This window comes from Fukomys damarensis, unplaced genomic scaffold (assembly GCF_012274545.1).
Source record: "Fukomys damarensis isolate Sample0158 unplaced genomic scaffold, DMR_v1.0_HiC HiC_scaffold_38, whole genome shotgun sequence".
NCBI classification, from domain to species: domain Eukaryota; kingdom Metazoa; phylum Chordata; class Mammalia; order Rodentia; family Bathyergidae; genus Fukomys; species Fukomys damarensis.
Genome location: NW_022900950.1, coordinates 24,293,063 through 24,310,467, shown reverse-complemented (window position 1 = coordinate 24,310,467; position 17,405 = coordinate 24,293,063). Strand labels below are relative to the sequence as shown.

Below are 17,405 nucleotides of genomic sequence, written 5' to 3'. Positions count from 1 at the left end.
AGAGAGAGAGAGAGAGAGAGAGAGAGAGAGATCATGGAAAGGAGCTTCGGTTTACTTTGAAGGGGCTCTATGACCAAAAGGCTTCAGGACCATGCAACTATGACACATTACAGTATTGCATTTAGCTATGAACTGCATCCTGTAACATTCCAATCTCAGATTAGCTTGAATGCTCTAAGGAAATACTGTGGCTGATTCCTATTCTCAGAGTCATCAGAACTCTGATCAGCCCTCTACCCATTCTTCCATATAATGCTGATTATCATAAGGGTTCTGCTTGATAATGTGCCCCAACTGCTGATATTTAGAGGCATATGGGATCACGTGTTGCCAACTTTTCTTGCAGATGTTGACTATGTAGTCTTTAGTTTTACTATGCAAGCTATAAATAATGGAATTCCAGGAGACCAAAAATTATGTCATGCCATTTTTCTAGTATCTCGTAAAATTCACTATCTGCTAATTTATATATATTAGCTTTCCGTGCAAATCTAAACTTATGAAATATATTTTATTTCTATCTGATTTTTTCCTCAAAGCTTTTTATATTCAACCATTTGAATTTCACCTAGATTACTTTCATATTCATTATCTGTATTTCCTTAATGCTACTAAATTTAAGTGTTCCAAATATTTATCTTTATTTCTTCTTAAAATCCCGAATTAACCAGATTCATGAAAATTTTACATGTTAGCAAAATTAAAACTGACAAAAACTCATCCAAAAAGACAAATATTTAAAATCATAATATTCAATAAGGGGAAAATTAATTCAATCAACTAAAAACTACCTTATATCAACAAGAGAGCATTCCAAAGATAATCTTCCTATTGTCTTCAGATTTTCTTCAAGTTTTCTTAGACAGTTAACATTCACTATTAGTTCAACACCTACATCATAGAGCAAGACCTAAGGAAACAATAATTTTAAGTGTATGGAAAGACAAAAATTAAAAAAAATTTGTTTGCAATTTAAAAAGCATAATAGAAATTAAATAACATAGGAAAAAAATTCAAAGTGAATTAATTCACTTTCACGACAACATGTTAACTGCATTTACCTCTACCAACGTGTCTGTAACCACTCTGATGATCTGGCCTCTTTGCCACTGATTTTTATCTGGGATCTTAACAGCACAGTGCATATAATTTTCCCATTTAATAGGCTTCCATTCTGAGTTTTCATAATCTGTTATCATCTTTTCTTCTAAACTGTATAAGGATTAAAAAAGTTTAATTTTCTAAATCTTTTCTATTAGAATTCTTTAACCATGTTTTCTTACCCCCCTACCCCCCTGTCATTCCATTCCAGGCAAACTGGACACCATGTTCCTCCTTGAATGTTTCAAGGATATATCCACTGCAGGCCTTTGAAGTAACTCTGTAGTCTGAGATGAACTCACCTATGGGGCTTATTCCGTCCCACCTCCTGAGGACACATTTCAAATGTCACTGTCTCTGTGAGTTCTTTGTCTTAAAAGTACCCACCATCTCAAATGCTATACTTTTCTCAACCACTATCATCAGCACATGCTAAGTTTTATATATAATCTTTTCCTTTACCCAAATTTAAGTTTCATGACAGCCAATATTTGTCTGTTAGCCTCAGCACCTAAATATAAGCTGTCATGCCATACTCAGTAACTACTTGCTTAACAAATATTCTCATATTGTGAAAGTAAACAACAGAAACACCATTTTATACTTTTAAATAAAGACTAGTTGAATTTTACTACTTTCAAAATTCTGTTTATGACTTCTAGATCTTTGTAACAAAGCACTTTATATGTTTTCCTTATATAATATACCTCTTAAGTAAGTTTTCTGTTAATAACCATTGAATATAAATCTTCTCAGGAGATATGACATTACAGATATGCACAGGAAGTTCCTTGTTATAAAGAGATTGGAAATTCTCATTAGGTAGAGATTTTATAGACATAGGACTTATGTTGTTTATTTCATGCGAAATAATTTCTTCTGGAGAAGGATCCCATACTTCTTCATACTTTTTAGAATTATCTTTGGGGATATACCTAAAAATAAAAGCAAAAGGAATAATTAGCAAAACATTTGGGGGGATTAAAAATGAAAAAGTAGAGATGGTTGCAAAATATAACCTCTTCAGGACCTGAAAGAGACATACCTGCAAAACAACTTGGTGAAAACAAGAACAAATCTCTGGGAATCAGAAGGCAACTGACAGGAAATCTAGAAACTGCAGACAAACTGAACAAAAGCAGCATGTTGGAAAGCTACCCCTGGCTCTGCTAACACAAAGTAAGCCTGGAGAGGGTCAGCAGCTTCATGAAGAAATAACAGACCAAGCTGGAAGTTCTAGCACCAAGAAAAGCCCACAGCTTTTGTAAACTACAAAAAGGATGGGGTTTTACTGTAAAAGTGACTCCTGCACGTCAGAATAGAGCTGGAGAAGAAATCCAGTGTAGTGCCTAATGTATCTGAGGGTGATCAATCAGAGTTATTTTGGGAAGGGACTGTTTAAGATTGAGCTGACAAACTATACATCAGCTTTTCTAGGGTCACTCTACCACAGTGATTGGGTGTGAAGAGACAGTCAAGGAGAGGGAATGCGCTAGACATAGACCTCCCCGCTTGAGTTCAAGCTCCATCTGTGACAATCACAGGATTCTTGCCTGGTAAATTGATAAATCAGGCTGGTCGTATGTGGCCTTCAGAGGCGGGTGGGACTCAAAGTGCTAGCATTAAGTCCAGAGGACTGCTTGTCCCCCAGGCCCACCGTCTACATCCAACACAGAACTCAGCGGTCTGTTTACTGTCCCCATCTGCCTCAGTTTAGAGGGGTGACACAGCTTGGGGTGTTACAGACCTAGGGCTCTGGAGAGGGGAGGGGGCACCTTACAAACCCACATGTCACAAAGCTAGGCAAAGTAAGCTCTGACTCGTGGCACACAGTGGGACATGAAAACTGGGAGCAGATGGAATGACGATAGCCCTACGGCAAACACCATGGACTGACCATGCCTAGCAGGAAAGGCAGGGTAAGATTCAGTATTTACACACAAAAACGTGAGTGTGGAAACAAACTAGGTCTTAGTAGTGACTCACTATCTCTCTCCCATATCTAGTGGATTCCAATTCCTCCCTCAGACCCTGGAAAGAAACTACTTATTTAAAAACACAGGGCAGGGCTGGGGACTTAGCTCAGGAGTACCATGCCTGCCTCACAATGTAAGATCCTGAGTTTGAGCCCTGGTACCAAAACACAAAACAAACAACACAGAGGATTTTTTTTTTGACTCACTTCTTTTACACCTCATTTTTGTGGGGTGGGGTGGGAAAGTTCTATGTTGCTTTGTGCTTATTTTGTTGTTGTTGTTGTTTTTTCTGTTACTTTCATCCATTAATTTCCTTTTATTCCTTATTAGGGTCTTTACCTTTCTTTTCTCAACTTCATTTTTTGAATTTTACTTTCATTTTTGTCTTCCCCATCATCTTTACTAGTATTACTAGTAAACATTAATAATCTTTATACATTTACTTGGGTCTGCTATTACTGTTGAATTATTTTCTATCATTAATGGTTGTTTACTTGTTGAATTTAGTAGGTATTTACTGTATGTCAATATTTGGATGGTCTTTGTGTCTGTATCATAATTATAGATCTTTTTCCTATTGTGAAGAGTGGTACAGTGGTAACTTTTACTGGTTCTCATGATATGTCAATATTCAATTTGTCTTTGGTTTTATTATTATTTTGTTACTACTGCCACTGGCAGCATAATTATTGCAATTAATTATTTTCTACAGTATGTAGATATGTGGTTGGTGTCATCAACAATAGCGAGCTTCATTTCCAGAGAATTCAATGCTGGACCAATTATATTGCTTCCTTTACTTCCCAAATTAAAGAAAGTGGTCAGAACTTGGGACAGAGGCAAAGGCCTAAAGCAGTGATGGTGAATCTTTTAGCAACAATTGCCAAAAATGCAACCTCCAACCACTCATTTACTGCAAAGTGCCAACACTGCAATTAAACTTGAGTACTGAATTTTTACTTTAGAAAAATTTACTTTAATATCTTTTGTCTTAAAAGAAAAACAACACATGTGCCATAGGTTTGTCACCACTGGCCTATAGGTAGCCATACCCAGAATGCATCACTGGAAAGCAAACACTAAAAAGGCCTCCACACCAGCAACAAAGTCTTCCTACTCTAACAGAGCATTAACCCTCAGCATGTGCATGATGCACGTACGCACATGTGCACGAACACATACATACACAATAGAAAACATGAGAGGACAAGGCAACAAAATGCCTCCCCAAACTCCCAAATCCACCAAAGCTCATCTATGGGGCATTGATGGGGAAGAAATGAAAAGCAAAATAGCTGAATAATATGATAAAAGAGGAGATAACAAATCAACAATGTGAACTCAAAGATGATACAACTAAAGAGATAATGGATTTAAAATAACCACTGAGTTTAAAGACACTATCAAAGCTATGTGAGCTAAATAAAAATGATACACATAAATGACTAGTTTTTTTTAGCTGTGAACCCATATTTTTTCTTTTAAAAAATGTTATTAGTATACCTTTGCAGTACAAAATGATTTCATTCATCTTGGGGAGTTGGTACATATACATAACATATTCTTTTACATCCCTTTCCCCTCTTCTCCCTTAGCCCTCACTTTGTATCTTGATTCCCTTCACTTTTGCAAAAAATTTAACTCCTTGTTTCCTATTATCCATCTTTTAATTTGCTATTTATATTCTGGGTTTCTCATGTGAGAGAAACTGTACAACATGTAAGCTTGTCTATTTCACTCAACATTATGCTCTCAAGATGCATCCATTTTTTTTTTTACAAATGACTCAGGATTATCTTTAAATGATTTGTTTATCCTTCCTTACAGCGCAGCAGTACTCCCTTGTGTGTAAATACATTTTCTTTATCCATTCATCTGCTGATGGTCATATAGGCCACATATAGCCTAAGATTTAGATATTATGAGTTGTGCTGCATGTATGGGTATATATTTATCACCGTAATATGCCTTTAACTTGTTGGGAAGATACTAAGATGGGGAATAGCTGAGTTGAACAGATTTCTATTTTTAGTTTTTTTGGAGGACTCTCTACAGTGGTTGTACTAGTTTACATTCTCACCAATAATGTAGAAAGGTTCCTTTTTCTCTGCAGCCTCATAAACATGTTATTTAATTTCTTGATGATAGCCATTTTTCCAGAATAAGGTAGAATTTTGTTGTTAATTTGCATTTCTCTAATGCTCAGCGATATTGAACATTTTTTCATGTATATATTGGCTATTTTAACTGTCTATTCATTTCAGTTACTCATTTTTTTGATTGTATCCTTTATTTTAAAGGGGTCTTTTTTCAGTTTTTATATACTCTAGATATTATTCCTCTGAGAAGTAGCTGGAAAACTGTTTTGCTTAGTCTATAAGCCTCTTCACTGTGTTATTTCCTTTGCTGTAGAGAAGCTTTATTTTGATACAATCTCATTTGTTGATTCTTGATGCTATTTCTTGTGTAATTGTGGCTCTGCTCAGAAAGTCCTTATCGTGCCTATGACTTCCAGTTTTATCTATTTTGTCTTCTAGTAGATTAAATGTTTTAATATTTAGATCCTTGATCTGTTTTGGTTTTAGTTTAGTGCATGGTGAAAGATATGGGTCTAGTTTTAATCTTCAGCATATAGAAAGCCAGTTTTTCCAGCACCATTTATTAAAAAGGCTGTCTTTCTTCCAGTGAAAGTATTTTATGAAAGTTGCTGCTTTTACTTTTTTCTGAGAAATGTCCATCTCAGATGCCCATTTTTGAATTAGGTCTTTATATTTTGGGGGGTCTGATTTTTTAAAATTCTTAATATATTTAGATAGTAGACCTTTGTCTGAGGAACAGCTGGTTATAACTGATTATGTATTGACTTATCATTGGCATGTTATTTTACTGCTGTTCTTTTTTTTTCTTCCTCTCTCTTTAAATTCTTGCCTATTGGATTTAATCTGTTGGGCCTCAGGAAGTTGTGACCTTCATTGTCTTTTCTAGGATATTTTAAAAAATTGTTTGGAGTGCTGGTTTGGTATTCACGAAGTTTCTCAGGTGTTCTTTGTCATAAAAGTATCTTATTTCTCCATCAGTTTTGAAAGACAGTTTTGCAGGATACATCAGCCTAGGCTGGAAGTTGTTTCTTTTCTCTAACTGCTTGTAATATTTTGTACTTCTGTTGGGTTTCCGGGACCTTGATTATTACATGTGTAGGTGTACATTTTTTTAATCATAACTAGTTGGAATCCTACATGCCTTTTATTTGTATGTCAGTTCTTTTGCTCTGTTTGGGAAGTTTTCTGCTATTACTTCTGTGAATAGTTTTTTTAAAGGTATTTCTGCTTTCTCCTCTTTTTCTTAGAGTTCTATTAATCTTATATTATTCTTCTTTGCATCAGCTTTTCAAAAAGAGTGGTTGGCTTCTACTTTATCTAATTATACCAGCTGGGCACCCTCAGTGCAGCCCTGGGCTCAGGGATCCAGGCTGTAGCGACAGTGGCCCCGGCTCCTCCATGTTCCCCCAGTACTCCTCTGGAGGTCGTGGTACCTCCAATGGTGGGGGAGGGGGCCGGGGGAACCCTCCCTGGAGGGCTCCCACTTCCACTTCCTCTGTCTTCTTTGAGGGGAGCGTGGAGAGGGGATGGGGGAGGTGTAGGAACCAGGGGGAGGGTGGTTGGCCTCGCTCACTTCCTCCTCATCTCATATTGTTTTTAACATACCTGAATAGTTACCTATATCAGCTCTATCTTCCAATTCTGACACTGTTCTCACATTGTTCACTTCTGTTGCCCATACCTTCAGCAGAATTTTATCTCCTGGATTTTCATTTGGTAACTTTTCATGGACTCGAATTCTTTGCTAAACTGGTCATTTTATATTTTGTATCATTTTGTTTAGCTCAGCTAGTTTTTTACAAGTATTTTATGTAAAGTCACTGATTTTTTTCATTAAGTCCATTATCTGCTATAATTCCACTGAGCTCACCAAGGATCTTATTGATCTGTTTTTTAATGTCCGATTTCATCATTGTGAATAATTCAGCTGTGTGGCTTGACTTTCTCTCCACTAATGTTCTTGGATGAGTTTTAGGGGAGTAGGGAGTTTTGGGAGGCATTTTGTTGTCTTCTCATGTTTTCTGTGCATGTGCACATGCATGTGCTGAAGTCTGCAGGTCAATTAGAGTAGAAAGATTCTGTTGCTAGTATGCAGACCTCTTTTGTTGGTGTCTGTTTTTTAGTGATTCACTTCCACAATGGACTTAAATATAGCCCTTTGCCTCTGTTTCAAGATCCAAGTACTATTCATTTTTTTTTTAGTTTACTGGTACATTTTAGGTATATATACAGTTACATTCATCATTGGGATCTTGTACCTTTACATGACAGGTCTTGGTTCTCATTTTTTCCCCTTGTCCCCACCCTCCCTTCACCCCCTCCTCCCCTCCCCAATTTACAAACATTTTATTTCCATGTTTTCATTTTCTCATATTTTTTCTTTTCCCTTATTACCTTTCCCCTACCCTTCCTACTTTCCCTATACCTTTAGCTCTTTTCTTCCTATTTCACACTGTCATTTATCAAGATCCAACTACTTCCATTCATTTGGTGTCTAAAAAATGAAACCATTGCCCAATTCATTGCTATGAAACTTTCATCTTGTGTGTTTTTTTGAGAGTTTTATATATTTAGGTCTTAAATTTTGGTCAGGTATTCATTTTGGTGTTAGGTAAGGTTCCAAATTTATTCTTTAAAACATGAATGTTCATGTTTACCCAAGCACCTTTTGTTAAAAAGATCATTTCCAGGCCAGGTGTGGTGGTGCACACCTGTAATCCCAGCACTTGGGAGGCTGAGGCAGGAGGATCACTGTGACGTTTGAGACCAGCCAGGACTACATAGTGAGTTCCAGGTCAGTCTCAACTACACAGTGAGACCCTGTCTCAAAAAAAGATCTTTTCCCATGGAACCATCTTGTCACTTTCATTAAAAATGAATGACCACATGTGAAAGGATTTCTGGATTCTAGATTCTACTCTGCTAGTCTACGTTAATCCTTCTAATGGTACCAGATTGTTTCGATTACTGCACCTTCGCAAGAAGTGATACATAAAATACTTCATGTTGTTTTATTTTAGGATTGTTTTGGCTACTGTGAGTTTCTTGAGATCACATATGAATTTTAGAATGGGGTTTTCTATTTCTCCGATAAAATGTCACTGAGATTCTGATAGAGACTGCATTAATCCACTGAAAACTTTGGATGGTACTGACATCTTAATAACATCAAATCTTTAAATCTATGAACATGGGATGTCCTTCTATTCATTTATGTCTTCCCTAATGTCTGTTTTTTAACTTTCACTACATAAGTCTCTTACCTCCTTAGGTAACTATTAACATACTTTAATCTTCTAGGTGACACTTTAAATGGAATTGGTGGGGCTGGGGACTTAGCTCAGTGGTGTCACCACCTGTTTCACAAGCACAAGTTCCTGCATTCAATACCTGGTGCTTTTCAAACTCGGTAACTTGCACTTGTGAGGCAGGTGGTAGCAGGAATGAGCTAAATCCCTAGCCCCTTAATTTAAAAAATATTAATTTTATTGGTACATTTTAGGTATGCAATATAATGACATTCAGCATTGGGAATTTGCACCTTTACATAATCTGTCTTGGTTCTTATTTTTTCCCCATTCCCCTGCCCTCTCTTCAACCCCTCTGCCCTCCCTATTTACAAAGACTGTTTCCACTGTTTTCATTTTCTCGTATTCCATTCCTTCTTTCCTGTCTCCTACCCCTCCCACTTTCCCTTCCCCTTTGATCCTTTTCTTACTATTTTACATTATCTATTTTACCTTTTAGTCCTTATGTACACCTTCAGTTTCTCACACCAGAGAAATGATTCGGTTTTTACATGTGTGTCCTATTTATTTCACTTAAGAGTATTGCCTCAATATGCATCCATTTATCTATAAATGTCTCTTAATTTCTGGTTCTTTATGGCTGAGTGGTACTCCATTTTATTAAAAAAAAAATCCACATCTTCATCCAGTCTCCACTTGATGAGCACTTGGGCTGTTTCCAAGTTTTAGCTATGACAAACTGTGCTGCTATGAACATGGGTGTACATATATCCCTGTTGTATGATTCTTTTCTTTTGGGAAGACACCATCAGGGGAATAGCTGGGTCAAATGGGACTTCCAATCCTAGTTGTTTGAGGTATCTCCATAATCATTTCCACAGTGGCTGCACCAGTCTGCACTCCCACCAGCAGTAGAGAAGAGTTCGTCTTTCCCCACATCCCCACCAGCATTTGTTATTGGTTAAATTCATGATAGCGGCCATTCTTTCTGGGATGAGATGGAATCTCAGTGTTGTTTTCATTTGCATCTCTTGAATGACCAGTGATGTTGAACGTTTTTTTCATATGTTTATTTGCTATTTCTACTTCTTCTGTCTGAGAAATGTATGTTTATTTTATTTTATTTTTTTAGTTTTTGGTACCGGGGATTGAACTCAGGTCCTTGCACTTGCGAGGCAGGCGGTGGAACCACTGAGCCAAATCCCCAGCATATCTGTTCATTTTAGATGCACATTTTTGGATTGGGTTTTAAAATTGAGGAGGCCTGATTTTTTTAAGTTCTTTGTATAGTCTACATAGTAGACCTTTGAGGAACTGTTGGTAAAATTTATTTTTCTATATTGTGGGTTGTCTTTTCACACTGTTGGTGGTTTCTCTTGCTGTGCAGAAGCTTTTTGATAAGACATCCCACTTATTGATTGTGATAGTTCACATGCAAATGAAGTTTTGTTCATGAAATCTTTTCCTATGCCAATCTCTTCCAGAGTTCTGCCTAACTTTGCTTCCAGTCAGTTTATTGTTTGTTTTAATATTTTAAGACCTTTAATCTACTTTAAATTTAGCTGGTAAGACATACAGGTTTAGTTCTAATCTTTGGCAAGTTGAAACCCAGTTTTTTTAGCACCATTTATTAAGAGGCCATCTTAGATATTTAGGCTATCTAAATATGAGCTCTGAGGGCTATGAAAGTTCTTTTTAGGGTCCATTCTCATTATATAAGTCTTTATTGTGGAAGAAGTCTCTGTCATGATTTTCAAAGCCTTCTATCTGTTCTTATACTCTGCTCTTTTGTTTCTCAGATCACCTCAGCCACAGGCAAGTCACTGGTGGGTATGAGCACAATGGCTTAAAACTGATTATCTTAAGAAGTATCCACTTAAAGAGGCTGGGATGTACCTTACTGGTACAGTGCTTGTCTAGAATATGTGAGGTCCTGGGTTTGATCTTCAGCACTATACACATAAAAAAGTTATCACTTAAACGGAGAAATTTCACATTCTGCTAATGGGAATGTGGGCTACTCTATCACTATGCTCTTCTCTACCCTGCCATTTCTTTTCCCAATTTCCTTTCTCGGACAGTCACAAGAGGTGCCTAAGCAGATGTTCCACCTAAAAAATACTAGTCTTTTTTAAGTAGAGGCATCTTGAGAAACTTTTCTTTTGGTTTTAAGATTTCTTAGGGATAAAGGAAAAAGTCACTCTACCCAATTGGACTAATGACTAATTATTTTCCTCTGAGTTTTCTGATGCAGAAACATGAAAATTCCAGTTTATCTTCTTGTAATTAAAATGTCACATATGAAACAAAAAAATGAGAAAGTTTTATCCACCTACTTACCCTATTTCATAAGATGCTAGGCCTTCTTTGACCAGCTGGTCATTAATACTAGTAGGAGTCATTCCAGGAGTGCCAACGGAATCAAACAGCTCAACTACGAGTACATTATCTTCCAGAATTTCTGTAAAAACCATTAAGCTAGTTTAGGGAAATAAATATGTTGCAAAATATAACAAATGGACAATTTTTAAAAACTGGAAACAGTATTTTCTTTGCATATACAAGGTATCTTAATATGTCAGTCTTTCTCTAGGGGCTAAAGTAACATTTTGCAGTCAGAAATGAGTTACCAGTGGTTTCTGTTCAAATTTTATTTTATGACAAATGGGTGTGGTGATGCACCCCTGTAATTTTAGCACTCTAAGAGACTAGGGGAGGAGGATGGCAAGTCTGAGTTCAGTCTGGGTAAATCGGTGACTTCGTAAGAGCCTGTTTTAATATGAAAAGTGCAGCTGTAGATGTGGCTTGTGCAAAGGCCCCGAGTTCAACTCCCAGTGATTAAGGAAAAAGAACAGCCACTTGCTGGGCGTGGTGGCACACACCTGTAGTCCCAAAATTCAGGAGGCTGAAGGATCTCTGAGAGTTCAAGGCCAACCTGGGGTACACAGTGAGTTCAAGTGAGTTGTACTCTGAACTACACAGTGAGACATCCAAAAATATTGTATACTTTTTGTCCACTAATGAACCAAAATTAGATTAAAACTTTATGGATTCAGAAAAATATAAATTGGGGAGATCCTACATGGTTTAATAGAGTCATGTTGGAGAGATTTACAGAAGATCAACTAAAAATGGAGGTAACTTAAGCAAAGGAGAGACATACACCTTGACATAGAAAATCAATATGAAAGAAGATATTTATAGATCAAACAATATATACATATAGAAGTTAAGAAGAGAGGAAGAGGCCCTCTAAGGCTTGTCTGTAGGGTTCCCCATCCTCACCCAACCCAGGAATAGCCACCTTGAGAACTTTCCAAAAGCTGGAGGGAACCAAGGAGTGCAGCAGAGTCTAGCCTCCCAAATAGACTCATTCCATTATTCCCTCTCTAAACACCAAGGAGGATGCAACTCTGCAGCATCCTTGCCAGAGCACACAAGAGGCCCTCCCCACTCACTTGTTCACAGGCAGTGAGAGTGACAAACAAGTGAACAGCATCCACATCCACCCAGCTGCTTGTGTCCACAGTCATCAGTTTTTGGCCTTGGGCATGCCCAAGTCACTGCTGGGCACCTCAACTTGGTCCCATGTCAACTAGGACCTTCATCTGGCACACAGAGCTAACACTGGTCCCGTTTGAGTTTGTGCTTGGCACCTGACACTGCTCAAGTCCCCACCTAGTGGTCACTGCCCTATGCCACCCTTAGATCTGCTGGAGACTCAACATGACACCCAGCACCAATCCTAGGCAGACTGAGTCTCCAAGGGTAGCCTTAGTTCCACGAGTCTCCACCTGCTCCACTGGACCTGCTGGAGCCCCCACTCAGTGCCAGCCACCACACCCCTACCCTAGACATGTCAGAGTCTCCATCTTGTGCCTAGCCACAGCCCTGGGCAGTCTTCATCTGGTGTATCAGGCCAGTCCTCTGTCTGGTTTGCAGCAAGGATTAAAGGTTTGCCAGATTTTCCCGGTGCCCAGGACCTTTGAGAGACTCTAGCCAGTGCCCTGAACCTTCTCCGGGTGGGCCACAATCTCCCCATGTCAGACTCAGGCATACCCTAGTCCATTGGGTGCCCAGGGCTGGCATGGACCTTCATCTGCTATTGTGAGCTGGTCCCATGAACACCAGTATATGTGTGTGTGTGTGTGTGTGTGTGTGTGTGTGTGTTCATACACACACATACACACACATATATATGAACACACACATATATCTATATCTATCTATATATATCTGTATCTGTATCTATATATATCTCAGGTACCCAGTGTTGGTCCCCAACCAGCAGGAGTCCATGTCAGGTATCTCAGAATCCAATGCCCCACACCTTTCCCAGGTCAGTGTCCGACCTTGGATAGTTGCTACAAACAGGTTACAGACAGGGGACACTTTGAACACAGAAGTCTCCCCACAAACCACAGGCTATAAAGGGGGCAAAGAGGAATGTGACTTGAGTTAAAGACTGCAGGCTTTTCTGGAAATATGTAGGAATATTTCTTTTCTTTTTTTTCCTCCCTTCTTTTGACCCAAATTTTTTCTCTATTGGTATTTAAAATGTTTTATATTTTTTCTTTTGGTGGAATTTGGAATTTTTCACCCATTTTGTTGTTCTTTTTAAAATATTACTGTTTGAATAGGTCCTCTTGTTTCTCTCTCTTTTCTTTGCTCTCTTTCAACTTATTTCCTTAGTATTTTTTCTTTTAGCTTAGTCTCTACTCATTATTTATCCTTTCCTAGTCGGTTTTTTCTATTATCTTATACTACTAGTTTTTTTTAATTCCTTAAAAAGAACTTTTATTTATTTTTAAAAACTATTTTTTTTGGTACTAGGAATGGAACTTGGGACCTTATGCTTGCAAAGCAGGCAGCAAAATCACTGAGCTAAATTCCTGGCCCTTAAGAACTTTTATTTCAACCTTATCACCACCTTCTCATCTTCCATCACTTAATTTTGCAAATTCTATTTTTTTCCTTCACACTCTCCACACCTGCACCTTATCCTTACTAGTTAACCATTTATCCTTATGAATCTGTAGATAGTCAACTATATCTTACTACAGTTGAATACTGTTCTATTGTGAATGGAGGTAAAATTGCTCTGTTGAGTAGATATTCACTGTATATCAATATATGGTTTTTGTCTTAGAGTCTGTACTATAATTGTAGATCTTGCTCCTATGGTTAAAGGTGGTACAGAGTTCGTTACTATAGTTTGGCATTAGTTTGTAATGCTATTAGTTTAACACTATTGTTGTTGCTGATTTTACTACTTTAGCCAATGTGACATAGTTGTTGCTATTTCTATGTATATCAATATCACATTGACTATATTAACTGGGGGTCATAAATGATACTGCAGCCCATTACCAAACAACAGGGTACCTAAATAGGTCTCAATACTAGCAATAAAGCTACCCACCATAAGCAATTTGCAGGCCTCAAACAAAATAGAAAATGAGAAAAAAATCCCTGGGATGAATCCTATTCGGTCATGGCGTATAATCTTTTTGATGATTTGTTGCATTCCGTTTAGCAGTATCTTATTGAGGATTTTTGCATCTATGTTCATTAGAGAAATTGGCCTGTATTTTTCTTTTTTGGTTGAGTCCTTCTCTGGTTTTGGTATCAGGTTAATACTTACTTCCAGGAATGATTTTGGGAGCAATGATTCCATTTCAAATTTGCTGAAGACTTTGAGAAGTAGTGGCATTAGATCTCCTCTAAATTTCTTTTAGAATTCAGCAATGAAAACATTAAGATCTGGGCTTTTCTTTTTGGTAAGTTTTTAAATACATTTTCAATTTCACTGATTAATATTGGGTTATTTAGAATTTTGATATCTTGATTCAGCTTTAGTAACTCATATGTATCTAGGAATCTGTCCATTTCTATGTTTACCATCTTATTAGACCACAGGTCCTCAAAGTAGGTACTGGTTGTCTTCTGGATTTCCACAGGACCTGTTGTGATTTTACCCTTTTCATTACTAATTACATGAATCTAAGTCTTTTCTCTCCTTTGACAAGGTTGGTTAAGGGTTTATCAATTTTATTTAATCTTTCAAAGAACCAATTCTGATCTATTAATTCTTTGTACTGTTTTCTTAGTTTCAATTGCATTTATTTCTACTCTAATCCTTATAATTTACTCTCTTGTGCAATTCCTGGGCTCATTCTTTTTGAGAAGCTTGAGGTTTAACATTAGGTTATTTGTGCTCATGTGAGAGCTCACTTCTACAAATTTCTCTTGTAGGACTGCTTTCAATGCATTCCAAAAGTTGTATTATGTAGCGTTGGCATTATCATTTAATTGTATATAATGTTTAATTTCTTCTTTAATTTCATCTGTGACTGTATGTTATTCAGGAAAATGTTATTTAATTTCAATGTGTTTAAGTTTTTATTGTTTTGTTTGATTTCCATTTTCATTGTACTATGGTCGGATACCATGCACGGGATAATTTCAATTCCTTTGCATTTACCACCTTAGCATGTTCTATGGGCTAAGATGTGGCCTATTTTGGAGAATGTCCCATGTGCAGCTGAGAAGAGTATGTATTCTGATGCTTTGGAGTGGAATACTCTGTACACATTATACTACTAAGTCCATTTGTTCACAAGTTTGGTTCAATTCTGATATTTCTTTGCTGATTTTTTGTCTAGCTGATTTATTTGTGACAGTGGGGGATTAAGGTCCACCATTACAATTGTTTTAGTGCTTACAAGATTTCTCATGTCTGTTAATATTTGTTTAATATAGTTGGCTGCACTGATATAGTGCATATATATTTATAACTGTTATCTCTTCTTCTTGTAGTTTTCCCTTAACAAGTCTGTAGTGACTCTGTCTCTTTTGATCAGTCTTGGCTTGAAGTTCACGTTGTTTGCAAATAGAATAGCTACCCTTCCTTTTTTCTGGGTTCCTGTCACATGGAATTTGTTTTACAGAGAGGTTCTTACTTACTAGGTTGCTCAGACTGGTCTCAAATTCATAGCTTTCCTGCTATGAAAGCTACCAGGCTCAGATAAGGTCTACAATTTTTTAAAGTATGGTACAAATTTTAAAACAATAAATTAATCTAGAACACTTAATTCACTGCATTTTTTCTATCCCTTTAAAAAATACAAACATTTAACTTTTAAAAAACTAAGATTGGTTACTTATCAATTGGATGTATTTCTTACATGCACTTTTTTTTTGGTACTGGGGATTGAACTCGGGACCTTGTGCTTGTGAGGCAGGCAGCGGCACCACTGAGCTAAATTCCCAGTTCTCAGATCTAATTCTTAAAATCAGAGACTCGGAGCTGAGAGTATTAATTTGTATCTCCTGTTCCTATCTATTACTTATAGTACTCATCACAGGAAACCTGCTCAAGTATGTAAACAAATAAGTACTATAGGGGGATTTCTTTAGGAAACACACATCCCTATGCACTGAGATCAGTACACATTTAACAACTTTTGTACTACAGTAGCTGGTATATTGGTCATAGTTGGAATGATAGTTCCCAAATAAAAAGATTAACCACTGCCAGCACTAGCATCTTACATCATCTAGTTATAGGGGTACACATTAGAAAGCGTTCTTCAACAGTTGAAAAATCATTCTTGGCTTTTAATGTCCAAGATAAACTATTTAGAAGCAAAATGTTAAGCAATATTGTGCTGCAATAAATTTCTGTCCTCCTTCTTTCTACCTCCTGTATCCCCTTTAGTTCTCTGGCTTCATAATTCTCACATGTGAAATTCTTTTTTCCAACAGGGCCAACTTTTGCATTCTGTACCTTCACCATTTCCTTGCTTTCTTCCTAATTAAATTCAAATATTCCTCGCTTTGTAAGGTGACAATATATTTTAATGGAAGGCTCCATTTTTCCTTCTCTCTTTTCTTTTTCTTTCTTCCTTCCTTCCATTCTCTCTCCCTCTCTCCCTCTTGTACTGGGGATTGAACTCAGGGCCTTGTGCTTGTGAGGCAAGTGTGGCGAAACTGAGCTAAATCCCTGGCCCTGGAAGGCTCCATTTTTATTTCATCACTTTATTACAAATGTCTTTTTAATCACTGTGCAGGGGAATAAGAAGAGATACTTTGGGTTAGAGAACCTTCTTCCTCCCCTTAAATAAAATGATCCAGGCTAATAATTATGCTACTAGTGTTAGATGCCACTGGTATAACAGGTAAGAAATGAAGAAGAATCAAGAAAAACTTGGGGAATCATGTCTTGATGTGTTATCTGTGAGAAGACATTCAAGGGGGCAGCTAAAAACCAACAGAACACAATACCAAAAGGAAGCCAGGAAGTACTGTAGTTAAGTTAGCTCAAATCAGTGGCGGCTCCTCAAGGATTAAGAAGCCTTTAGTTAATTGTTCAATTCGGAGAAGCAAGGTAAAAATTCTACAGACTGTGTTTTCTATAATCAGATTCTTCTCCAACTATTTCTTCTGAATGTTTTCTCGTATTAGAGTAACTAAATTACTAGATACCTCATCATTTCTAAATCATGCGACTTTCAGCAATTCATCTCTGAGCTTCCGTTTCCTCACTGTAAACAGAATCATCATATGTTTGAGTTCATTTAATGTGCTGTGATAAAATGTAAAATAAGAATTGTAAAACTACCCTTGAAAGTGCTATACATAAAATCTAGTTAAACAGGCTGTTGTTTATCATGCTCTACGAATCACTGAACTCATTACAGCTCGTGATTGTTGTAGTTTTACACCTGATCTTAGCAAAAGACCAAGAAACTTGCTGTAGTTTTAAAACAGATCAAAATACCTAATTTAAAACAAAAACAAGATTCCAAATCCTCCTATCCAAATCCCTTGGGGAAAGATGTATTTCATAACTGATAAAAACTACACAGTACATATGCTGCACATTCAATATTACCTTCAGGGAACTTTGGGGCAGCAGCACCAAATCATTATCTCAAAGTAGAGTATATTAAGATTTATCAAGAATGAGCTAAAGCATA

The 17,405-nt window shown here is 37.1% G+C and overlaps 1 protein-coding gene across 2 annotated transcripts in view; it reads right to left on the bottom strand.

Annotated features, from left to right (window-relative positions):
• The window catches only part of Rnf17 (ring finger protein 17), a 161,723-nt gene that overhangs the window by 41,601 nt on the left and 102,717 nt on the right, over nt 1-17,405 (bottom strand). For both annotated transcript variants that reach the window (XM_019208895.2, XM_010633821.3), the window contains exons 20-23: nt 10,765-10,885; nt 1,809-2,036; nt 1,062-1,212; nt 792-910 (exon numbers count right to left, since the gene is read on the bottom strand). In XM_019208895.2, the coding sequence (XP_019064440.1) occupies nt 792-910; nt 1,062-1,212; nt 1,809-2,036; nt 10,765-10,885 (619 nt within the window). The remainder of the gene's footprint in view (nt 1-791; nt 911-1,061; nt 1,213-1,808; nt 2,037-10,764; nt 10,886-17,405) is intronic.